Source organism: Mirounga angustirostris, unplaced genomic scaffold (assembly GCF_029215605.1).
Source record: "Mirounga angustirostris isolate CCGP_5_RB_7025 unplaced genomic scaffold, mMirAng1.0.hap1 SCAF_2, whole genome shotgun sequence".
In the NCBI taxonomy this organism is placed as follows: Eukaryota; Metazoa; Chordata; class Mammalia; order Carnivora; family Phocidae; genus Mirounga; species Mirounga angustirostris.
The window spans coordinates 164,042,668-164,068,376 of NW_026991710.1; the positions used below are offsets into that span (position 1 = coordinate 164,042,668).

Below are 25,709 nucleotides of genomic sequence, written 5' to 3' on the forward strand. Positions count from 1 at the left end.
TGCAAGAGAATTTCTTAACGTTAATTTCCTTCCTCTGAATGTCTCATTGGTGATTATATTCAGTGCTTCTTCATTCCTGCTTGTATAAATGGTTGATTGGTCCAGCACAGGAGAGGAAATCATCATTGTCAGGTCCCCCTTTTTATGCTGTATTGATTGGCTTTTCACCAGAATGGCAATCAACTAATTACTCTGTAAGTGCTTAAGTACTTTTCATGTCTTTATCAGCCATGTACACGGTAGTTCCAGTCTGAGTACATTTACCTAAGAAAATATGCAAGCCATTTAGGTTGGACCTAGGAGGAAGGAATCTAAAGCAGATCCTAGTGAAAGGCATTTTTGAATTAAGTGTTTCACTGGAGATGGATTATTACAAGAATCTCCTGGATGGGGCGCCTGGGTGGCTCAGTCGGTTAAGCGTCTGCCTTCGGCTCAGGTCATGATCCCAGGGTCCTGGGATCGAGCCCCGCGTCGGGCTTCCTGCTCCGCGGGAAGCCTGCTTCTCCCTCTCCCACTCTCCCTGTTTGTATTCCCTCTCTCACTGTGTCTCTCTCTGTCAAATAAATAAATAAAAATATTAAAAAAAAAAAAAAAGGATCTCCTGGAAAGTTTTAGAAATAGAAATTATTAGAGAAAATGTATAAAGCATATGGAGAATCGGTATTGACTTTTTGCATTGGTGTTTTTGCTGTAATTGGCTTTGTAAGTTTATGAATTGTAGAGTTTAAGGAACAGTCTGCACCATCTGATAGAATGCTGCTGAATGATCTGTGCCTGCATCCATCTGTATAATGCACTAGGGGGCATTAAAGTCACATAGTATCTTCAGATACATATTTTTCAGTTTGGGAATATTTTCAGTGGTGAGTCCTTGTCCTTATTCTTCTTACATTAAGTGAATAACAGACGCCCTATATTCTATTTAATTTGAAAAGAACTGTCACAAATTGGTCTTTTCTGCCATTACTTACACAAATAGGAAATTAGTCTATCGGCGGTGTCATCTGCAAGTGTAGAAGATAATGATCTACATAATCCCCCAATACTCCTTTCATGAATTTCCTTGCCCATGTGAGGAAGATACATCATTTACTGAATGATTATTATAATTTGTCATACTTACCTAGAGGATTATCATCTGTGATCCTCAGATTTGTGGAGTTTTGCTTATTTAAAAGGGCACCCAGAATGTGAGGGGAGTATGGTAGTTATTTCGAAGGTTATCTTCTTGCTGAGATAAGAATGTACTACTGGCCTTATGAAGATCACAGGATCATTAAGGTTTATAAAAGGAACAAATTTTCTGTGTTTTGGTCCCATGTGATGAAAATCATGTCCTACTGTAACATAAACTTCTTCCATACTACCAAAGAATGAAAACAGCAGTATTTGAATTTTGATATATTAAATCCATACTAAAAATTTTTTATTCATATTATTTCAAAGTTTCATATTCCTTAGACCTTTTTTCTGTTCTGCTTTTGTATATATTATTATTCTTTTACATTTTTATTTAAATTACAGTTAGTTAACATACACAGTATAATATTATGTAGTATTAGTCAAGTGTACAGTATAGTGTTTCAGCACTTCTATACATCACATGGTGCTCATCAAACTTTTGTATATATTATAATATATAATTGCATGTATTGTATATTCACATATATGTACGTATATATTATATACATGTATATATTATAGTATACTAAAATATAACATACTAATGAAGTTGAAATTTAGTTATGTAATAATTTTAAGAAGTTTTAGGACAGGTCAGGTTTTCATTATAAGCAGATACAATATTTACTTATTATTTACTGACCCATCTTTATAGGTGTCAGTTTATTGCTATCCTCTTCTCTTGTAAAAATAATATTAAGGTCTTCAAACTGAAATTATTAAACTAAGGATAATATTAATAACATATGAGCTCTTTTTTTATGTGCAGACAATCAGGATGGCTGGGATGGCAAACAAGAAAGTGAGGAACGGCTTTTTGGGAGCCAGGAAATCATGACTGAGAAAGATATGGAATTATTTCGTGATATCCAAGAACAAGCACTGCAGGTAAAGTTGGATATTCAAATTGGACAAATAATTTGGTCATGGACAAGAAACAGGATCCTGGGTAAAGCAGTAACAGCAATTTATTTATCGGTCTGATCTGCTAATAGATGTGGTTTGTGTATATACATAGTCTGCTTGTTAACATATTCCTTTTAAATCCATTATGACTGCTTTGGTTTTGCAGATAAACAAGTTTCTTTTGGCTACCAGTATTTTTTTTTTAATAAAGATTTTATTTCTTTCTTTGAGAGAGAGAGAAAGCGCACGTGCCTGTGAGCACGAGCCGAGGGAGGGGCAGAGGTAGAGGGAGAAGCAGACTCCCCCGCCCAGCAGGGAGCCTGATGCGGGGCTTGGTCCCAGGAGACTGGGATCATGAACTGAGCCGAAGTCAGACGCTTAACTGACTGAGTCACGCAGGTACCCCTTGACTACCAGTATTAAATGAGTTTGGTTTATTTATTTTCTGTCAATGAATGAAGAAGAGTTTGGGATTTGACCAACCAAAAAACAAAAACCAAGCTTTTTTCAAGTGATAAAACACTCATATTCATTACTGCTAGAAATATTTATTAAATGCTTTTGCCTTAATCCTTTGGGACATGTAGCAAGATATAAATGTATAGACAGAGAACCTACTTATGCTTCAGATGCTAAAGATGCCCAAGTGAATGACAGGATTCCTTCTCTCAAGTATAGTCTAGGAGAGACTTGTAAATAAATAATTTCATTCATGTGGAAGGTTTAATTGTAGGGTACATAATGTTTTGGGAGGATAGCATCTACCTGTGCTTGGGGAGGTCAGAGGAGGATTCATTTAGGGAAAATACTATATGAGCTGGTCTTAAAGAATATGTACGAGTTTATCAGGATGACAAGCAATGGGTTCCCATATAATCAGAAGGAAAAGAAGCGCAAAGACTTGAAAATGGGGGAAAACATGCTTAATTGTGGGAATAAATTTTCACATAGGATAAAGAATATTAGGTATAGATAACGATAAGAGATGAGATTGGAAAAGCGCAAGGGCTAGATCATAAAGGCTCTTCTAGATTATGTTAATTTATCCTGTGTCTTTTCTTTCTTTGCCACCAACTCACTATTGGCCAAGTTGAGTTCTCTCTCTTGTCTTGAAAGTAAGAGTTTATAAGGCTGATGCTGGGGATTCCTGTTGTATAGGTGACACTCTTTGGATTAAGAAACCCATTTGTGAATAGATTGTTTGTGTAGGTCATTATGCCAGTATTTTTGAAAAATAAAAACAGTATAAATAGCAAACATTTGCTGAGCATTCTGCCGTCTTATGATTTAACAAAGTATTGGCTTTGAGTCACCTAGATCTTGGTTCAATTTGTGGTTTGTCATTTACTGACTTCTATTTTGGGCAGGTTGTTTAACCACTGAAGGCACATTTCTTTTCCTACCAATAAGAAAAACAAATTGTTACAGATGCTATAGTAGAAATTTACATGGAGTTCAGTGGAAATTCAAAGGAGGAGGTGGTTGTTCCTTTTTTGAGGAACTTTTTTTCTAAGTTGCAGACATAATGGTAATGTCCTTTTATTCCTACTCATCTGTGCATATTTCCTAAAAATAAGGATGTTCTTGCACATGATCATAGTATGATCATCAAATCGGGAATTTAACGCAGATAAAGTATATTATCCCATCTGAAGATTTTATTCAAATTTTATCAGTTGTACTACTAATGTTCTTTTATAGCAAAAGGAAAAAACAACTTGCCCTGGGTTGTTACCCAGTTTAGGATCATGTGTTTCATTTAATGGTCATGTCTCCTTAGTTTCCTTTAATGTAGAACAATTCTTCAGTCTTTATCTTCCATGATTTTGACATTTCTGAAGTGCATAGGTCGTTTATTTCATAGACTGTCCATCACTTTGAGCTTGTTTTATGTTTCATCAAGATGAGATTCAGGTGATCCACTTTGGGCAGAAATACTATAGAGGTGATGTGTCCTCTGTGCATGATATGGAGGTATGTAGTATTTATGTGTCCTGTTACAAGTGATGTTAACTCTGAACACTTCGTTAAGGTGGAATTTCTTCTCTGTAAATTATTTTCCTTCTCTAAGTATCTTCTGGCAATACACTTTGAAACCATGTAAATATCCTGTTTCTCACCAAACTTTTACCCACTGGATTTAGCATCCAGTGGTGATTCTTGCCTGAAACTATTACTTTGTTGGTTGCTAAACAGATGATTCTCTAATTCCATTATTTCTTTATGAAGTTTATTAATTGGCATTCTACTGTAAGGAAGAGGCTTTTTTTCTTCCTGTTTATCTATTCATTCCATTTAGACTCAAAGATTCTTATTTTATGAATTATAATTTGTTGCTATCGATATTTATTTTGATGCTTACATTGTTCCAGATTTGGGCAGGGGAGCCTCTTCAAGCCAGCTGCTGTGTCCTTTTGACATGTCTCCCTGTCTTTTTTTTTTTTTTTTTAACTCTGTCCAGTTTATTCAACTCTTTTTTAAAATTAGGTGTAATTGACATATAACATTCTGTTAGTTTCAGGTGTTGTACAACATAATGATTCGATATTTGTATATATCATCATTACTTTTGACCACAGTGATATGTTCTCGGCTCTTACTGTTCTAGCTGTAGATTCAGCCATTTCTCTAAGAATCCTTGGTTTCTTTTAGTGGAAAGTGGGAGTAAATGGCAGTTTTGTCTTTTTACTTGCTCAGGTCCAAAGAGGTATCTTGATTTTCTCTCTCTCTCTCTCTCTCTGTTTCATACTCCATATTTAATCCATCAGCAAATCCTAGTGGTTCCACTTTCAAAATATATCCAGAATAGGACTACTTCTATCTATTTCTACCTTTACTACCTTATTCTAAGCCACCATTATCTCTTGATTAGGCTGTTGTAATATCCCTAGACTAATCTTCTTGCTTCTACTTTTGTCCCTCACCCCAATATCCAGTCTGTATTCTTTATACAGGAGCCAGAGTAAATATTTTCAAACTTAAGTTAGATCATACCACTCCTCTGCACAGAAAACCTTTAATGTCTTTCAGTCTTGTTTAGAATTTTTAGTATATGTGCTGCTGAAGCAAGCACTTGCCTAGAATTTTTAACAAAGTTTTTATCCTTATCTTTAAGACCCAGTAGCATCTCATGGCTGCCTTTTTCTTTGGCTACTCCCCTTGTTCTGGCCCTTGTTCATTTGACTCCAGCCACAGGACTCCTCTTTCTTAGACAACCAAGCACCCTCCTGCCTTGGAGCCTTTGTACTTACTCCTCCCTCTGTCTGGATTTCTCTTCCTTTTTTCTAAATGTCTGGTTGGCAGGAGTTGGAATAGTAGCAGTGTGAGGAGAAAGATTGACTAGAAAGTGTTAAAAGGGATGCTGAGCCTTGCTGAGGCCCAGTGGAGACACTATAAATTTGTATCAACAGTAATCTAGCTAACTGTGTGTTTCTTCCAGCATTTTATTAAACTTGTGATTGTCCATGTGTGTATCTGGCACCAAGGAAATAAAGAGCTAGATTTTTGAATTCTGATTTGTGCTTATTTTCATTGGCAGTGAACTAAAATTCTTACGGTGGTGTTATTTCTCCATGAGGTTCTTTGATTTAGTATTCATGTGCCTGGCATGATATGAGAGCTGTAGGGTGAACAAAAAGACATACTCTACATTTTTTTTTTTGGACATAAACTCAACTTTCATGAAGCTTTCAGTTTCATGAGCGAGACAATAAAACAACAGTCGTATACATAAACAGTCATATAAATAAATCTTTAATTACAAACTGATAGGTAATAGGAAGAAAATAAGAATGCAGCAAGAGATTATAACAGGGGCTTCCTGATCTAGATTGCTGGAGGTTGGGATTCCTCTTCTAGGGAAGTAATAATTTACAGAGACCTAAAAGATGAGTAGAAGGTCAGCAAGTCAAAGAGCTAGAGAGAAGAATTTTCCAGCCTGTGTAAATGTTTTGAGGCATATAAGAACTTCATAAATTTGAGGAACTGTAAGAAGACCAGTGTAACTTGAGTACAGTGAATAAAAGAGTCACACAAGATGAGGCTGGAGAGATAGGCTGAGGACATTAGTTAGGATTTGGGTTTTTATTGTAATTGTAGTAGGAAACCATTGAGTGATTTTTAGCAAGGAAATAGCAGGATCAGATTTGCATTTAAAATTTTTTTTTCTGGCCACTATATGAAGAATGGATTAGAATTAGGCAAGAGTGGAATACAGAAACGCTATTTAGAGGCTTTTTCAGTGATAAAGAAGACAGTAGCTTAGACTAGAGAGGTGGCAGTGGAAATGGGAGAGAAGTGGATGGGTTTAGAATATATTCTAGAGATGGAATCAGCAGAACTTGGTGATAGATTTGATGTGTTGTTTGAAGGAGCAAGAGGACACCGGGGTTGACTCCCAGGTTCTCTGACTTCATGAAATAGAGAAAGTGGATTGAAGCCAATTGGGAAAAAGTTACCATTGCTTAGATTATATGATGTTTTGAAAACATTTACAAAGATAATACATGAAGTAATTTTTGAGAGACTAGATCTGGCTTAGTAGAAGCTCGTTCAAAGTTTGTTTCAAAAACATTGCAGGAAGTTTACAGGGTCTTAGGTGATCGCACAGCTGCACCAGTAAAAGATAAGTGATACTGGAATTAATTTTTGAATTCATCCAACCGACAACCTATCATTTATTGCATGCCATCTTGGTTCTAGGAACTGTGCTCGGTCTAGAGGCTATGAGTAAGGTACAGTTTTTATTCTCATAGAGCTTACCATCGTAAGAAATACGCCCAGAAAAGCAAATCCAACATTTGCTCATAGTGATTTTATTGAGTAATGAAGTTTTGTATGGTGCATTATCTAATTGAATCAAGAATTATTGAAATGTTTATAAAAAAGGACCATCTATTAATTGGTTTTGATTTTTTTTTTTAATTTCAGGAGAAGTAAGAATATCATTACTTATCTGGTACTATGTTTCTTCATTAGCTATACAATGAATACATTCACTAAAAAAGAGCCACCTCTGAAAAGAAAAAAGTATGAGAAATTAGTAGTATATGCTTTTGTTTTGGAATTTTTTTTTCAACAGTAACCTTATGGGCCTGGAGGAAATGATTTTTCTTTAAAGTTCCATCACCAGAAAGAAGCATTTGTATTCAGCTCATCCCATTAGAACATAATAGCCTTTTTGGAATATATACAATGATTTTTACATAAGATATCACCAAATAGCACATTATATTTCCGTACTAATTTTAATGCTTTCTAATTTTGAAGAATTTGATTGCCTTTTTTTTTTTTTTTTTTTTGGTATGGCTGTAGAAAGTTAACAGGGCATTTTTTGAAATCTGGGCTGTTAAAATAATCGTTTTCTTTGCATAAAGAATTAGACAGTTATTAGAAATGGAATAAATTAGATTCAGCAACTCTCCTAATCCTGTGAGGTAAGGATTGTTTTTACCATTTTACATATAAGGAAACCAAGACTTTTAGTTGAGTGACTTTCCTGAAGTTATATAACTAGTAACGGCAGAAGTGGAGTTTGAACTCAGGCCTATGTGGCTTCACATCTTCTGCCCTTAATCACAATAGCATCCTGCATTACGCTGTTAAAATAAAAAAAAAAAGTTATAGAGGCATCAAAATCATAAGGCATGTACTAAATCCAAGTAGGGAAAGGTACATAGAAGATAAACAGCAAATAGTGACATAAGAATAGGAATTAATGTAAGTCATTGCTATATTAAATGATACAGATTGTTCCATATGGTCAGAGTATACTAAGATTAGTAAGAGTTGGTATGATTGGAGATGATTACAGAAGAAGCAGACTTCAAGGATGATTCAGATTTAGGTATAATGGAGAGAATGAGGGCTTACCAGGTAGGATAAACAATATTAAGTTGAGCTTTCAGGAATAAATGACAACTATAAATATGAGAGACATTGTGATTATTGGTCCATCAGATCAGCACATACTTGAGGGCCTAATATATGCAAGTCACATTGTGGAGATGATGTAGAAAACACAGTAGTTGCTCATAAAGGTGTCATGGTACAGATAGTCCTTGCTTTGCATGGTACTGTGTTAATGGAAACGTGCCGAGTAGAATCGTGTCCATTCTTTATACATTTCTGTGGTGACTGAGATTTGATCTCAGTTTAGATATTCATAAGTTTGAGTTAACATAGCACCATATAAAGCAAGAACTGCTTGTATTTAGTTTGATAGATAAAACAGAGTGAATTTTTGTTGGGCAATGGTAAGAAATATATTGAATAACTAGTATAGGGCTGAATTTTGGAGGGCTAGTTGTGGGGGGGGTCCCCTGGGTGGCTCAGTTGGTTAAGCATCTGCCTCTTGATTTTAGCTCAGGTCATGATCTCAGGGTTGTGAGACTGAGCCCCACATCAGGCTCTGAGCTGGGTGTGGAGCCTGTTTAAGATGCTCTCTCCCTTTCCATACCAGTCGGCCTTCTCTCTCTCTTTAAAAAAAAAAAAAAAAGCTAGCAAGAGGACATTAGTCTTGGCATGCCAGGATTTAAAGGTATACCCGTGACTGCTTTTTTGTTGTTGGAATGATTTCTCTTTGGTACTGGTGAAATTAGAGATGGGGAGTGGAGGCTTGCTTTAGTGTCTTAGGCGTTTGCCCATTAATTACAAGTCATATATTAAAGGCTAGTTAAATGTATTTTGAATTCATTCCTTTGACAGTTTAGCACAATTTTATTATTTATTAAGATAGTGGTTAAGAGCCTACGTATTAGAAACAGCCTGCACAGGTCCAAATCCTACCTCTGCTGAGTGATCTTACTTAATAGATTTGTTGAAAGGATTGAATGAGTTGATATTTGCAAAGTGCTTAGTGTATCATTCATATAATGAGCACTAGATAAATGTGAGTTTCTGCTAGTTGGTGCTAGGTGCTAGAAATTCTTAGATAAATAGAAAATGTGTCCCTGTTCTCCAGTTGAAGAGACATTTATAAACAAAGCTATGTGGTTAGTAATAGATACCCTTTTACTGTGTGCCAGGTACTACATACAGCATTATATATAAGTTTTTTTCATTTAGTACAACCTTGTTACTTGTTCCTGTTTTACAGATGAAGAAATGAAGCCTTATAAAGATGTCTTACCTAGAGTCATATAGTTGTTAGTATCAGAATCAATATTTGAACCCATGCAGTCCGACTCCAGATCCATGAATCTAGTTCATGGTATCATGCTGCCATAGAGATATACATAAGATGAAATGAGAATGAACAGGAAGGTATCTGTCTAGGGATGTTAGGGGAGTCTTCATAGAAGAGGTGATATTTGAGCAGGCTGTTGAGGGAATGAGTAAGACTTTACTATTGGGCAAGAGAAGGAAGGCATTTCAAAAAGAACAGTTTGGGTTTGAGAAAGCTTATTGAACCCTTGGAGTTGCATGCAATTTGTTTGGCTGGAGTTGAAGTGAGAGATGAGATTGAAATGGTAAGTATGGACCAGATCACACAGGTCCCATGGTTCATGTTAAGAGTTTGTACTTTATTTTTTAGTTACAGGAGTTCTTTCAAGTAGTTAAATAGTTCTTGAGGAGCTATTGAAGACTTTAAAAAGAGTGACATAATTGTATTTATGTTTAGAAACTCAGCTTTGGTGATACAGTGAGCATTGGATTGAATAAGACATGAACAAGGACATCTACCAATCCAGTGATTACAGTAATCAGAATGAAAAGTGACTAGGACCCAAATGAAGGTAGAGGAGATCCAGTAGGCAGAGATTTTGAGAAAGATTTAGGATAGAATGGGAAAGATGGGATGTTGGGAGTTGGGGTTGAAGGAGAGGGCAGAACCAGATAAATCTCCCAGTGTTCTTCTGTTTTGAGTGGGTGATACTAAATGTGGAAAGAGGAGCTTTTTTGATAGAAGAAGAGACCTTGCTTACATAAATTGGGGGCTTATATGAAATCTAAAATGGGGGACTTCTGTAGACTGTTGTATATATGGATATGCAGATCAGGAGGGTTTTAGGTAGGAGATATGCCGGGTTATCAGCACACAAGTGATAGATGAAACTACGTAGGTAGTAACTGAGGTTGTTATCATAGATAACATTTAACAATAAATATTACTGAGTACAAGTTACCATCTGCCAGGTGCTGGAGATACAGCAGTGAACAAAACAGATTTTTTTTTTTAATCCTCATTAGGAGCTTACAGTTGGGTTGGGGCTAGGTTAAAGTAAATAGTATACCATGTGGTAGTGTTATGGAGAAAAAACAAGGGAGGGAGAGAGAATTCAGAGGCAAAGGGTGGATTTGTGCAGTTTTAAATTGTTGGGTTAGGGACTGCCTGACATTTAACAGAAACCTGAAGGAGGTAAGAGAATGAACCATGTGAGTATCAGGGGGAATAACATTCCAGACAGGGGAACAGAAATGCAAAGGCCCTGATTGAGATTTGTATTTGGCATGGTCAAGGAAACACAAAGAAGGCCAGTGTGGCTGGAACCGAGTAAGTACGAGGTAGAATAGAAATTAGGTGATGAGAGGACAGAAAGGTATTGGGAGGTCAGATATGATAGGGTTTTCTAGGTCATTATAAGGACTATGGCTTTTACTCTGAGTGAGATACCAACCCTTGGAGGATTTGAGTAGAAGAGTAACTTAAGTTTGAACAGGATTACTCTGGTTTCTATGTAGATTGAGGCGGAAATACAAAAACAAGGAAACTTAGGAGGCTATTAGAATTATCCAAGTAGGAGATACAGGGGTTTGGAACATAGTGTTAGAGGTAGAATTGGTATTCTGATTATGTTTTGAAGGTTTTGAATTATGTTTTGAAGACCATTAGGATATGCTGATGGTTATGGGATCATAAGGAATTATGGAGGAGCAGGTTTGAGGAAAAAAAGGTCAGGAGTTTGATTTTGAACACATTGAATTTAAGATTCCTATAAGGCATTCAGGAGAGAAGATATCAAGTAGACAGTGGGATATGTGTGTCTGGAGTTCAAAGCGTAGGTCTGGGCCAAAAAATTTAAATGTAGAACTTGTCAGTAAGTTGGTGGTACTAAAAGGAAGGAGACTAGATGAGGTCACCAAAGGAAAGGGCAGAGCTCTGAGCTCAGAGTCCTGAGGTACTCCAACTTTTAGAAATTGGAGAAAGGGGCGCCTGGGTGGCTCAGACGGTTAAGCGTCTGCCTTCGGCTCAGGTCATGATCCCAGGGTCCTGAGATCGAGTCCTGCATCGGGCTCTGCTTCTCTCTCTCTCTCTCTGTCTCTCATGAATAAATAAATAAAATCTTAAAAAAAAAAATTAAAAAAAAAAAAGAAATTGGAGAAAGAAGGAATGGCCAGTGGAAGAGGAAAATCTTGGAGATACTGGTTCCTTACAAACAAAGTGAGAAAAAACTATTTCAAGAAAGAAGGAATGGAAAATTCTGTGGATACATCAAGTAAATTGAAGACTGAAAATTGAACATCAGATTTAGTAACATGGGAGTGAACTTGAGAAGCAGTTTCCATGAGGGAAGAGGAAGGTGATTGGAACTCGTTCAAAAAGAAATGGAAGAAGAGAAATTGGTTATAGAAGTAATATGGGGCTACTCTTTTGATGTAGTTTGCAATGAAGGGGAACAGAGAAAGAGAATAGTTGGTTGAAGATGTGAAGGCAAAAGAATATACCCATTTTTTTAAATATGGAAGAAATAACAGTTGTTTATATGCTAATAGAAATGATCTAGTGGAGAGAAACCTGGTGATGCAAAAAAGGGAAGGGAAAATTGTCCAGTATGCAAGTAGAGGCACTTACTTTATATGGGAGCACAGACAGTTGAGCTGTAGTATTAAGGAACGATGGGCTTTGTGGGCACAGAAGGTAGACAATGCAGATGTGGCTTTGGAAAGCTGTGGAAGTTCTCTTTTGACTGCTTCTTAGTTTTCTAGTGTAGTAGGAAGCAAAGGCATTGATTGAAAGTGAAGATGCGCTAAGAGGTGTTGGAGGCTTGAGGAGATAGGAAAAAGTATGAAGTAATTTTTAAGGAAAATGGAAGAGTGAATAGAGTTAGAGAAGCATCAAAGGGCCCATTTGAGGTTAGTTAAGAATTATAAATTGAGAACAGTCAGTGTGATTCTGTGTTTTTCTCTAACCATATTCAGATGTTGGATTATGTGGAGATGTGAATTTAACCAGAGTTGGGATTTTATTGTTGCATCGGGAGAAAAGCAGGGAAGATAAGGATATATGCAAAGATGAAGTTCAGTAAAAGACCTTGGAATCTAAGCTGGATAAGGACGGCATACAGAGAGTGAAAAACTGGTAGGGTCATTGGATTAGAGAGGTCTTACGGAGAGAAAGGATAATAGGGCTGAAGATAAAATCCTAGACTTTATCAGTATATAATGGTAAAACAAGGGAAATATCTGAGTGTAGAGGAACAAAAAAGGCATTGGGGAAGAAAGAGACAGGAAGTAGTCTGTAATCACATCTACAATTCTGAGATCCAGCTTCCTGAAAACTTAACAAAAAATTACTGTGGTAAAATAAAAATAACATAAAGTTTACCATCTTAACTATTTTTAAGAATACAGTCTAGTGGCATGAAGTATGTGTATACACTGTTGTGCAGCCATCACCACCATCCATCTCCAGAATTTTTTTGTCTTCCCAAACTGAAACTCTGTACCCATTATACCATAATTTCCCTTTTCTCCTTCCCCTAGCCCCTGGCAATCACTATTCTACTTTTTGTCTTTGAATTTAACTCCTATAGGTAGGCCTCAGTGGAATCATAAAATATTTGCCCTTTTGTGTCTGGCTTACTTTACTTAGCATAATTTCTTTAAGGTTCATCCATGTTTATTCAGAATTCCCTTACCGGAATTTATATGTATATTTATCACTTGGTATAATACATGAATGTTTTATCCATTCATCCGATGGACACTTAAGTTGCTTAAGTTGCTTTTACCTTCTGGCTATTGTGAATAATGAAAATGGGTGGGCAAATACCTGTTTTGAGTCTCTGCTTTCAATTCTTTAATATATTACTGGTTCATATGAAAATTCTGTTTTTTTGAGGAACTGCCAAACTGTTTTCCACAGTGCCTGCACCATTTTACGTTTTCACCAGCACTGCTCAAGGATTCCAGTTTTTGCACATCCTCTCCAACGCTTGTTATTCTCTGTTTTTTGATAGTATCCATCCTAATAGGTGTGAAGTGATATAGCTCATTGTGGTCTGCATTTGCATTTCCGTAATGATTAGTGATTTCTTTTCATGTGCTTATTGACCATCTGTATATCTTCTTTGGAGAATGAAAAAAATATATAACTCATTTTACAGTAAGATCTCACTTACTAAACAGAATTGTTGGCAAAACATGGTATGAACTCACATGACACCATACATATTCTTTACTTATCCCATTTAATATGAATATTCATATGCTCTGCTAAAGAAATATTAGTGTATCTGATTATGGAGTGTTGCCCCAAATCCTGCCGGGGCTGTTGATTTCAGATACATATGTAATACTTCGCTAAACTCGAAAAATTCAAGATTGCAAAACACATTCTGTGTGAAGGGTTTCAGCTAAGAGTCTGTGAACTGGTAGCTTCACTTCTTTGGAAAACTAAGCTCCAGTTCAAAAAAAACTTATAACTTTTGGAATTCAAAACATTAATTAATTAATCAAGGGCAGTGCGTGCTTTGTATCTCAGCCCTCTCATTTTGTTCTTTTCTATCTTTATTCTTCACTGTTGATGTTCCTTTCCTGAAGTTTTTTGCCTCTTTACTTCTCTGAGCCTTTTTTCCCATCTATGAAGTGGGCAAATTCTTTTCTACTTTGAGGAACCAACTGTGGGGATTAAATGAGATAACAGTCTGGCACAGTATTGGCTCCACAAATGCTGATTCTTTTTATTCTTTAAGTTCATGCTCCCTTCATTTTGGAGTATGTGAACTCATTCTTACATATCTCTTTCATCATGCAACTTCTAATCCCTAATGAACAGAATTATTTTTTATTAGAGTGTTTCTATAGGAAAATGTTCAAATAGCAGAAAGACCTCTCTTTCCCTACACTTCACATTCTCATACTTAATAATAAGGGTACACTCCCGCCCTCCACTCCCACTTCAAAATGCCATTCTTCCATGGGGAATGGAAAGGGAAAGTTGAGGGGGAGCTATCTGATGGAAGGCAAGAGGAAGGGAGCGGAACTGTGTATCAGTTGTAGATCAATTGTAATTTTCATGTTTGAACCAGATCTGGACTTGGAGGGTACTGCAAGAGTTGCTTCTGTGTATTGGAAATTAGAATTAGAGTCATTTGGTGGAGGTGGAGTATTTGCAGAAGAGTAATAATCTTTTCTCATAAACTGCTAATAATAAAAGTTTTATTATCTAGAGTAGGCATATTTAAAGTTACCTTTTGGTTTAGTGCCCCCCACCCTTTCTTAGATTGAAAGGTCCATTCTGATTTGGAATATATGTCATCTTTTCAAGATGTTGGCATATTCAAATGAAAAGGAGGCACAAAGTGGCAGAATTCTAGTTAAAAAAAATTTTTGGTGCTTTTTTTTCAAGATTTTATTTATTTGAGAGAGAGAGAAAAAACAAGCAGGGCGAGGGGGAAGGAGAGGGCCACAGGGAGAGGGAGAAGCAGGCTTCCCGCTGAGCTGGGAGCCCGACATGGGGGACCCTGGGATCATGACCTAAGCTGAAGGCAGCTGCTTAACAACTGAGCCACCCAGGCGGCCCTACGTTCTTGATTATATTAGATAGCTGCTGCTTTAGAAAGCTGCATGTTTAATGAGAGAGTATTTTGGCTGAAATTTAAAAATAAAATCTAGCAAAACTAACCTTGTCATTCAGATTTTTAAAGAAAATTTCATTTATTTATTTGAGACAGCGAGAGCGCACTTGTGAGTGCACAAGTGGGGGGCTGAGGGGACTGCAGAGGAGAAGCAGACTCCCTGTGAAGCAAGGAGCTTGCCGTTGGTGTGGGGCTGGATCCCAGGACCTTGAGATCACCACCTGAGCCGAACGCAGATGCTTAACTGACTGAGCCACCCTGGTGCCTTTCATTTCAGATTTGACAGTTTGATTTTGGAAGGACTGAGTTAATGAGTGGTTTGTATGCAGCTGTTGCTTCCTCACTGCAGAGAGCCTTTGTTAACTTGTAAACCGTAGTAAACGGAAGTACACAGGCTCTTGAGGCTTTCATAAGGGAGTTGGAGATGGTGGTGGAGGACAGAGGTGGATGAGCGCATGTGCCAGCCATTTCACAGTGCAGAAAGGTCCTCGAGGATAGGTAAAGGCGGTGGGGAAGTCTGCTGTGAATCTAGTTTTACACAGACTCTCTGAGTTGCAGTGATGTGCAAGCAGTTATACTGGAACTGGCTATCCACTTTTACATCGGGCATCCGCCTAGAAGAGCCACGGGCAGCTGATGGGAAAGCTCTCAAAGGACAGGCAGTGCCTCAGCAGGTGCATCTTTTCAACCTCTGTGCTTTGTATTTGATCCTTGGCTCAGGAAGTTGTTTTCTGATATTTTGTTATTCTAATACTTTCTATACTATTGTTCTTGTTATTTTGAGCTGTGAAGATAGGTTAAAAGATGCTACTTTATGAATTAGAATACTTGATTCTGGAATGTAGTTTAAAAAATAGTGTTTTTAAAGCCTTTTTACAAGTTTTATTTTGGTTTTGAGAAATGAAAAAATCTTATTTTAATCCTGTCTTGTGTGTCTGTTTTTTTATTATGTTAATCACCATACATTACATCATTAGTTTTAGATGTAGTGTTCCATGATTCATTGTTTGTGCATAACACCTAGTGCTCCATGCAGAACGTGCCCTCTTTAATACCCATCACCAGGCTAACCCATCCCCCCACCCCCCTCCCCTCTAGAACCCTCAGTTTGTTTCTCAGAGTCCATAGTCTCTCATGGTTTGTCTCCCCCTCCGATTCCCCCCCTTCATTCTTCCCCTCCTGTGTGTTTGTTTTTAATGATTTTTGCATTTGGAAGAGCCCCAGTACTCCTTGGTCTCATAACACAATTGATCGAACTAATAGATGTTTGTCTTTTGTTTTGAGATGTCTAAGAGGTTGAGGTTTCACTTGGCTGTATTCCAGTATGAAACCTGAGATAAATCCCTTGGCCTTTTTATAAAAGAAAATGGTTAGAAAGGCCAGGGAGAGTTCTCCTATTAGTTGTAGTGAAGAGCCTTCTTCCTTAAATGAATTTACATAAAACAGTGAATAAAAGTATCTGATCTTTTCTGTTTTGTTAGAAAGTGTGTAGGGGTGTGTGGAGGTGTGTCTGTCTGTGAGCTCCAACAAGAGACTTTTAATAAATTTCTCTGGTTTTAAAGCATAAAGTTGAAGGATAATGTTTGTTATTCTTTTGATGAAGGGTTATTAATACTGTGTTTGGGCTAAATTCTAACTCTTTTTCTTAAGTCAGTGTTACTGTTGTCTTTTTTTTTTTTTTTTTTAGGATTTTATTTATTTACTTATTTTAGAGAGAGAAAGAGAGAGTGGGGGAGGATGCAGAGGGGGAGGGAGTGGGACAAGCAGACTGTGAGCTGAGCGCGGAGCCCTAGGCGGGGCTCAGTCCTACACCCTGAGATCATGACCTGAGCCGAAACCAAGAGTGGACACTTAACCAACTGAGCCACCCAGGCGCCCCAATGCTTAATCTTAAATGAATGTTTATGGGGTATCCATGATAAATATATAATATATACATAATATACTCACCCATATACATGTATATATGTATGAATCTATTCCTCTATTGGTTATAGAGCAAATCAAATTGCTCTTGAATTTAAGGTTTTAAAACCTGATCTTTGTAGTCATCAGCAGTGGCTTATATTTAAATTGCTGGTGTGGAAGTCATAAAGGCTTTACAAATTATTCTTCTTTTAGATAATGTGGCTCAGGTTTTTGCAGAGATAGGGGCATAGAGATTGTTTTCGTTATGAACAGAAGGTAGATAAAAGGGATAACAGTATGTGTAGAAAAGTATTTTTGTTTTTAAATCTGTGAAGAGCTACTAATGAAGGTAATTTTAGGGGCAGTGTAAAATGACTTAAAGACTTTTGGTACTTGTTTTGTCATATTCTTTTAATATTACCTACCTTCCCAAACCAAATAGTCACTCTTTTCTCTATGTGCTCACATGTTCAGTGGGTCGTTTCTGTTGTCTGGTAAGGCATTGTCTGTATGACATTGGCAAGTGTTCAGAGCTCCTTCTCCCTCCTTGTTAAAAATTATTCTTTGTGGGCGCCTGGGTGGCTCAGTCGTTAAGCATCTGCCTTCGGCTCAGGTCATGATCCCAGGGTCCTGGGATCGAATCCCACATCGGGCTCCCTGCTCCGCGGGAAGCCTGCTTCTCCCTCTCCCACTCCCCCTGCTTGTGTTCCTGCTCTCACTATGTCTCTCTCTGTCAAATAAATAAATAAAATCTTAAAAAAAAAAAAATTATTCTTTGTCTTCTATCCCCAAATGCCAGCAGCTCTTTAACAACTAAGTAATTAAGGGAGTGAGTTTAATTGCGGAAAATATTCGCAGTCTTATTAAATATGGAAAATGGAATGACACCAGTTGCATTTGGTTCTAAAAGATGTATAATCATTTTTGCTCTCCATTCAAGTACCCTGTTTACAAAAAATAATACAGCTTATTTCAAAACTTGTTAGTTTGTTCCTGGCTTTTTTTTGTTCTTTGGAATCCTGAGAGGACAACATTTAATTTCAGCTTTTTAAAATATCTATCCCAGTAGATTTAATTTAGCTAACTTTTGTGATGTATTTTTTGACTGCACAGAAAGTTGGAGTGACTGGTCCCCCTGATCCACAAGTCCGCTGTCCCTCTGTCATTGAGTTTGGGAAGTATGAAATTCACACCTGGTACTCCTCCCCATATCCTCAAGAATACTCAAGGTATGTTTTGAGAAACCCTTTACCTTCTATTTTTAGATTCATAGAACTCCCAACACTAGATCTTGGGGACATTTTAGTCCACTCATCTTTATACATTTGAGGAAACTGGTGGCTTGTAAATGTCCATAGTAGCAGCATAATTTGGCAGCCACTTAATCCCAGTTGGCTTTAGATTTTCTTTTCTGTAACCTGTCCAAAAGCTGTTACTTAAAATTGGAAACCTGACACATGGTCAGAACGACAGGGAAACATTTTTTCTTTAAGAGAAATTTGCCTTCATACTTCGCACTACTGAAGTATAAATAAAGTTCCACTGAGTAACCTTTTGTCTAAATTTTTATAATTTAACAAACTTAGTGAATGGTTTGTTTTCCCAGGAATAATTGGACAAATGGTATGCAGTAATATTACATGTAAATAGCTTGGGTTTCAAGACATAAAAAGTAATCAGTCACGAGCTTTTTGGGATGAGGCAGCATTTTTAGTAAAGCCAAATTGGTTTCATGACTCAATTCTGACATTTATAAGCTATATAACCTTAGAAGTTATCCAACTAGCCTGTACCTCAGTATCCTCATCTGCAAAATGGGGGTAAAAATAGTATTCACCTCATAGGGTTTATTGTGAACATTAAATTGAGTTAAAACATGTAAATCACTTAGGAGATAAGTTCTCAATAATGTCAGATAGTATTTTTTTCCTTTAGGGTTGAAATTTTTAAAAGAGTTGAAAAGTTTTGGTCAAAAAATTAAACTTTGAAGTGTAGCAGTCACATTAATGTTCTCTTTAATTTGTAAACTACTTAGGCCTCAGGTTTCCCATTTAGCAGAGTGTTGTAAGGAATAATAAGTGCTCTGTGAGTTAAACACATGTTCAGAGTACTCTCATTATGTGGCTTTTTACCTATTAGTGACATTGCTAGTCCAAAATATTAGCACAGGTAATTATAACATTTATTTAGTGCTTTACAGTATACAGAGTGCTTTAACATGGTTTATTTCCAGAAGCTGGGAATAAGCTAGTATATTTGTTAAAAAAAAAAACAACAAACTAAAACTCAGTATTGTTTTTACTTTTTCTTTCCACATAATTTGATAACTGGTTTCCAGATGTAAGCAGACGTAGAAAAAACAGGAATGAGAATATTATTATGGACACAAACCTCAGTGACTGGGGAAAAAAAAAAGAGAAAGCAAAATTTCAGGAAGCTAACACACAAGCAATTGAGAGTCAATTATTGTAGGGTTAGTTAGCCTTAAACACTGTGTTAGATCTGTAAGGCAGCACTCTGTTTATATCATGGGAAAACAAAAATTAACACATTGTTAAAAGAAGATTACATGATATGTGATTATATATTTATATATGTTAAAAAAGAGGGCAGGAAATTCCTCAACTACTTACAGAACTCAGGTACTCAAGGCAATTCCTCAAGAGTTCTGGATATTCAGATAATTACAGGATCAAGAAGAAATATGCTGAGGAATTAATTTCTTCGTTAAGTTTAAAGAAATAATTATTATCATTTATTTAGTGAACTCTTTGCAAGCTGTCCAAATCAAAACATGCTCGACTTAGACAACAAAGTTTGTTAACATGTGCGTGCGAATCAGCTGGTGCAGGGATTGCGGTACAGAGAGATTGAAACCATAGGCACCTTGACTCCTGTACTCACGGGGAGGAGAGGAAATTTACTCAGAGATGATACTAGAGAGCCAGCCTCAGCACTTGCTTTTCAAGAGAATGAGAGTGGAACCATGAGGCTGTTGTCTTTTAAGATATGAAAAGGCTTCATTAAAAATGTTTTTTATTCTGATAAGATTGTCACTAGAACCTGATCTCTTTATCAGGTTTGAGGGAATTGGTTATCAGTTTATTCTTAATAAACATTGCCTACAGAAAAATAAGAATCATAGTAGAAAGCAGCAATGGGATAGGAACTGTAAAATTTATCAACTTTCTTGAATAAAATTTTAGACATTTTCTTAAATAAAATTTTAGATGTTTAGTACATTTCTTTATCCATTGTGGAGTGTTCCCTGAATTTTCCATCAAAAAATATTCTATAGTTTAATAGATTCTTAAGTAATTATGACTTTTTCTTCATTCATAATTCTCTTAGTTACATTTTAAAAATACATATGTCTAATTTTAAATGAGTTTAGGCTTGTTCTATTAAACTTGAGTTGGCTAACATGCCAACATAAGTAGACCTTATGTTTTCCAAATAAAAAACCTAGGGCCTTACTTTGTTTTATTTTATTAGAATTTATTATTCTGTGCTAAATTACTTCTAAGTTATTCTTAATATTCAAGGTTTTGAACACTTCTTAAAAAACTCAAAATCCCAAAGCATGCAAGAACAGAACAGTTGCAGCAAATAAAAAAGATCTCAAAAGGAAAATCTTTTGGGAATGCAAGAACAGAACAGTTGCAGCAAATAGAAAAGATCCCAAAAGGAAAATCTTTTGGGAAGTGGGCTTGTGCATTATATCCCATAATATCCAGATATTTGTGTGTGCATTGTATTTTAAGTAATCTTGCATCTCTGACCTAAAAAACAAAACAAAATGAAACAACAACAATGAAGCCAATAATGCTGCTTTGTTTGGAGCAGTATGGTTAAGTCTTAGACATTGAATAGTATAAACCAGAGTTTTAACCCTAAGTTTCTCCAACAGGGCCATGTGATGCTCATATATGGCAAACAGGTTTCATAGAGAATCCCCTAAAACATGACATAGATGGGCTGAAGGCAAGAGTGACTATGATCGTGGGATATCCTACTCCTGAGCTGTTTAGAACTTATTTCATAATAACCTTTTTGCAAGGAGATCATATTGAAATCCTAAAGGATTGTAATTAAGTAGCTTGGGAAGTTTCCTCTCCTTTTTGATCCTGTTCCTGACTTAATTTGATACATAGATTACTTACAGCCCCAGTTACTAAAGCCCAGCATCCTTAAGGTCTTTCGGTGACCATTAATGATGAAATAAAATGAATGAAAGAATAAAACTATTCATAGTATTAATCATAAATTAATAGTAGCTTTAGTTACCATCATTGAGCTTGGTACTGGACTAAATATCTCTGGAATAATTCTGTGAGAGGTAAATATTACTATCTTCATTTTCCAGACCAGGGCCCTGCAAACATATTCAAGACCATACAGTTCATAAGTGGAAGGACCAGGATTTAGTCTCACTTTTCTCTTACCACATAGCCATAACCTTTAACCATCAAGCTTGCACTACTCTGTATAGCATCTGTATCTACATTGATCTCACATGGCTTTTACCATGATCTTTGATTTAAGTAATATTTGACAGAGTTTTTGTTGTTGTATTAAAATTTTACTACAAGTAGACCTATTATAAAGACTACACAAATTGCTACTATCTTGGGCAATGTTCAGAAGCCAAGAAGATACCTCATAGGAGTTCCTGGGAAGAATATTTGCATCATCCTAGAAGTAAGGGAAGCAATGCTTCTAAAGTGCGTACAGTTTTGGCCCAGTCCTGCCTTCACATGCTAGGGTATCAGCAGAGTGGCTGACTCTAGAATCAATTTCAGGTATAGAAGCTACACCTCATGATGCAATTGATCAAAGCGACCATACACCTATTTGATAGTCAAGGCCTAGATGCTCTGTCAGGAAGACAATGACAAAAAGCAGCACCCAGCAGTATTCTTTAGGGCTAAGAATATTCATACTCTCTATAACTATACTTCATTGCATGTAATCTGATGTTCTTTCTATATGATGTGTTTTTTCAGTGAAAGAACTTCAGCCATATGTACTGTACTAAAACATTTTGTTTTTCTAGGAGTTTTATCAGATGCCTTTAGACTAACAGTGTCATCCCAGTGGGCTTGGTTATAATAAAGTAAGAGGCTTTATTTTAAAATGTTTTCAGCAAGAACTGAGTTTGGAATCAAGTAGATTATGATGCTTGCTTTTACTTTGTCATTTTTCAGATACTAAGATTTGCTGAAGTTTTTTTTTTTAATCAAGAAACTATCACATATCCTGCTATTCAAGGAAATAGCATGAACTTAAAATTTACCAGATAAGACTTGGCAGTAATTTTTTTATAGATTTCATTCCTTCTTAGATTTCCTTGAACAACTTGCTTACTGCGAGAGCTTTAAAAATTAGACCTTCTTTCATAGACCTTACAAAATAAGTTGTACTTTATTTTCATGTCTCTGTACCAAGACCTAAAAGTTGAATTGGATGCTTTTAACGTTGGCATTTATCTTTAGCATAATCTAGAAAGTTTAGTGGCCTGTCACTCTTCCCTCCCTTCCTTTTTTCCCAGGATTTTGTTTATGTTGCTCAGATTCACATTGTAGGGAATATTTAGTTGTAATATTTAGCTCTCAAAATGTAACCGTATTCACAGATTCTTCTATATCTTTATGTTGCAACAAGGTAGAATTGCTCATTGAGAATTTAGCAGTGGTAAATAAAGGTAAGGTAGTTGGAAGAAGGAGGATGCCATTAATTACCCAGGGAGAACTTCCTTCTACCTTTCTTTTCAGAAGAAGAAATTATTCAAAATCCACATATTCAGGAAAATAGTCTGGCAGTTGTGGGTCGGCTCTGAGACTCTGTTAGTATATCTAGTGCCCACATTAGATAATGAAGTTTATAATTGGGGCCATTTCGTTTTGAGATTTTTTAATTCTGGTGGTAAAAAAAGCTATCTATCTTACTGCCATTCCTTCTCTGTGTAGTAGAATTTGAGGCAGCATGCAAAGGAAGTAAGGGTCACCTAGGAAATCTTTCTTTTCAGTGCTCTTGGCTCCTGTTTCTTGACTTCGATTTGTAATGCCAGTTATTATTTGTTTTACTCAGTACTTTGTTTTGAAATGACTTTTGTACTAATGCCATAATTTCAGGTTGTATTGGTTTGTCTAATATGAGAGATTTTGGAAACCAGTATTAGATATTGTAGACACTTAGAAATATTATACCTCAGCAGTTCCCTGGAAGCTTTTAGTGTGCTATGAACGACAGTTTTAAAAGTAAGCTGTGAGGTTGTGTAGGAAGAATGAATACACATTGTAAATCTCCAAGAGAGAAAGAAAAAAGTCACATACATGCCTTTTTCCACCCTTATTTGAGCATGAAACACTTACTGCATACAGGACTGGAGCTCCATGAATACACCTTGGCAAAGGTCTCAGTTGAATGTTAAATGTTTTCAGATAAAATATAATTATGTTTTAAAAGTGGCTTCCAAAGTAGTACTTGAAAAAATAGTGTAGTCTTCACACTTTAACAAATTAGACGTTTTTGTGTGTTAATCTACTTTTTTCTTTAATTCCAGTGTAATCTTTTTAAAGTATAGCTATCCACACTGATAGCAACTAAACTAATGAGGTTTATTAAAATTTCCTTCAGCTTCAATACTTCTTTATTTGAGAGAAAATGCAGTAATTTGTTTGGATTATGGTTTTTGTCCTCATATCTAGTATTTTTGTATATGTAGCTTTTAATGATAGTATCAGATCTCAGATTACCAAGGCATGTCCAGTTCTAGACACAGTTCAGGATGCAGGGAAGTCTGTGCTGAGGATAAATGAGGTGTGTATTTTATAATAGAAGAGCCACATGGTCTTGTGGATTACACTAAAATAGGTATAAAAGCCACTGACTTTTAATTTAGGTTATATTATTTCCATTACTTTATGAACTGATCCAGTCACTTGCCTAGCTCCTCATAAACGGGACATTGTAAAGAAGTCCTATTAAATTACTGCTAAAATAGCTTGACTATTGTATAAATATAAATTAATAACAGAACATCTGAAAGAAAAATTTGAACTTTTATTTCACTTGTTGAATAATAGACTTTTAAGTTGCAGAATTTAATGGGATATTTAACCAGAGGGAAAGCCAGAATTTCAGGGGTCAAAGGAAGGAGGTAGTATAGTGGATGTCCTAACTTGAAAAGATGTATTATTATAGTTTTATACTTAAAAAGATGTATAAAGTCTGCTTTTATAATACCCACTTTATATCCATTTTATTCAGCACTCTATACTTAGTGCACCTAGCACAAGGTCTGACACACAGTAGTACCGTTGACCCTGAACTACACTGCATTTAGGGGCACCAACTCCCCACACAGTCAGAAATCCATGTATAACTTTTGACTCCCCCAAAACTTAACTAATAGTCTACTGTTGACCAAAAGCCTTACCAATAGCATAAACAGTCAACATATTTTGTGTTACATGTACTATATATTATATTCTTAGAATAAAGTAAGCTAGAGAGAAGATAAAGTAAGAAAATCATAAAGAAGTTACATTTATATTACTGTACTGTATTTACCAAGAAAAATCCACATATGAGTGGATGTCCAAACCCATGTTGTTCTGAAAAAAATGGATAAATGATCAAATAAAGGAAGACAGCATATATACCTTGACAAAAATCTTCTTCACTTACTGGGTGTTCTGAAGGTAGGTTTTATTTTCTACTTAGTAGAGATTATCAAGGAGGGGAGAATATGAGATTTTCATTGTCTGCCACGTGGGTAAATTTTAAAAAAGCCTGGGAAGTGTTAGTCTAATAAGATCACTGAATTGGATATCTTTACTTCTCACCCTTGCCCTCCTTGTTAATTAGTTGGATGCTGTTAACCAAATTAGTTTTATCTTTAGTTTGTTTTCTCTCTTTCATTTGATTAATGGGGATGACAATGCATTCTCCACCTTTTTACTTGGGTAGTAATGAGTGTCAAAAAAGGATAGTTGTGAAAGTTTACGGTCTTATAAAAAGCCCTGTCTTTTTTTGTTTAATTATTATTTACAGGCTGCCTAAATTGTATCTTTGTGAATTCTGTCTAAAATATATGAAAAGTAGAACTATTCTCCAGCAGCACATGAAGAAATGTGGTTGGTTCCATCCTCCTGCCAATGAGATTTACAGAAAAAATAATATTTCTGTCTTTGAGGTAAAGTAGATGTTTTTATAGTTGTCTTCCTATCATTTCGAATGTAGTGCCACCTATACTGTGTCTAATTGTACTTGGATTTTTTTGAAATGTTATTTTACTATTGTACTCAACGATTGAGTCCAATAATTCAGCTGTTATGAGAAGCAGAATTAGGCCAACCCAAATGGTACCAGGGTCACACCAGCTTGATCTCAGAATAAATTATTCTGTAACTCAGGATTCCATTTGATTATAAAACGCCAACTGATTGTTTATGTTTAGATGTGATAAAATTGCATCTTAGAGCCTTTGAAATGGTATTTAAATGAAAAAATTTCTCTTGCTCTACTTAAAGGAATATTTTGTAGAGGTATATTTAATAGCTGTAGTAAATCTTACTTTGTAAAGATACAAAAATTTTTTTTTCACTTCATCATGATGATATGACTTAGGCTATGTCTGTGATTCTGTTGTCAGTCATGGGTTTCTTGAGCCTCAGTTCTGTGGTGTCATCGCCAGGTGTTAATTTGAGTACCTGCCATGTATCCAGTTCTGTTATTGACTGTGATGATAGAATTTCAGATTGTCGGGATCTGCTCAGTCTCTAACTTTCTTGATTTTCCCTACACCTTCATTTTAGGGGAGCACTAGTGGAGCTCTTCACTTTGAGGGGAGGAGGAAGGGTGTGGTTTACAATACTGTTTCAGAATACCCAAGAGCAGACTGCTGCT

General features: G+C 36.1%; 1 protein-coding gene across 4 annotated transcripts in view; it reads left to right on the forward strand.

The window, feature by feature from the left end:
• Positions 1-25,709, forward strand: part of KAT6A (lysine acetyltransferase 6A) — a 115,171-nt gene that overhangs the window by 71,224 nt on the left and 18,238 nt on the right. For all 4 annotated transcript variants that reach the window (XM_045879902.2, XM_064585491.1, XM_045879901.3 and 1 more), the window contains exons 8-10: positions 1,952-2,070; positions 17,910-18,025; positions 24,855-24,996. In XM_045879902.2, coding sequence (XP_045735858.2) covers positions 1,952-2,070; positions 17,910-18,025; positions 24,855-24,996 — 377 coding nt within the window. The remainder of the gene's footprint in view (positions 1-1,951; positions 2,071-17,909; positions 18,026-24,854; positions 24,997-25,709) is intronic.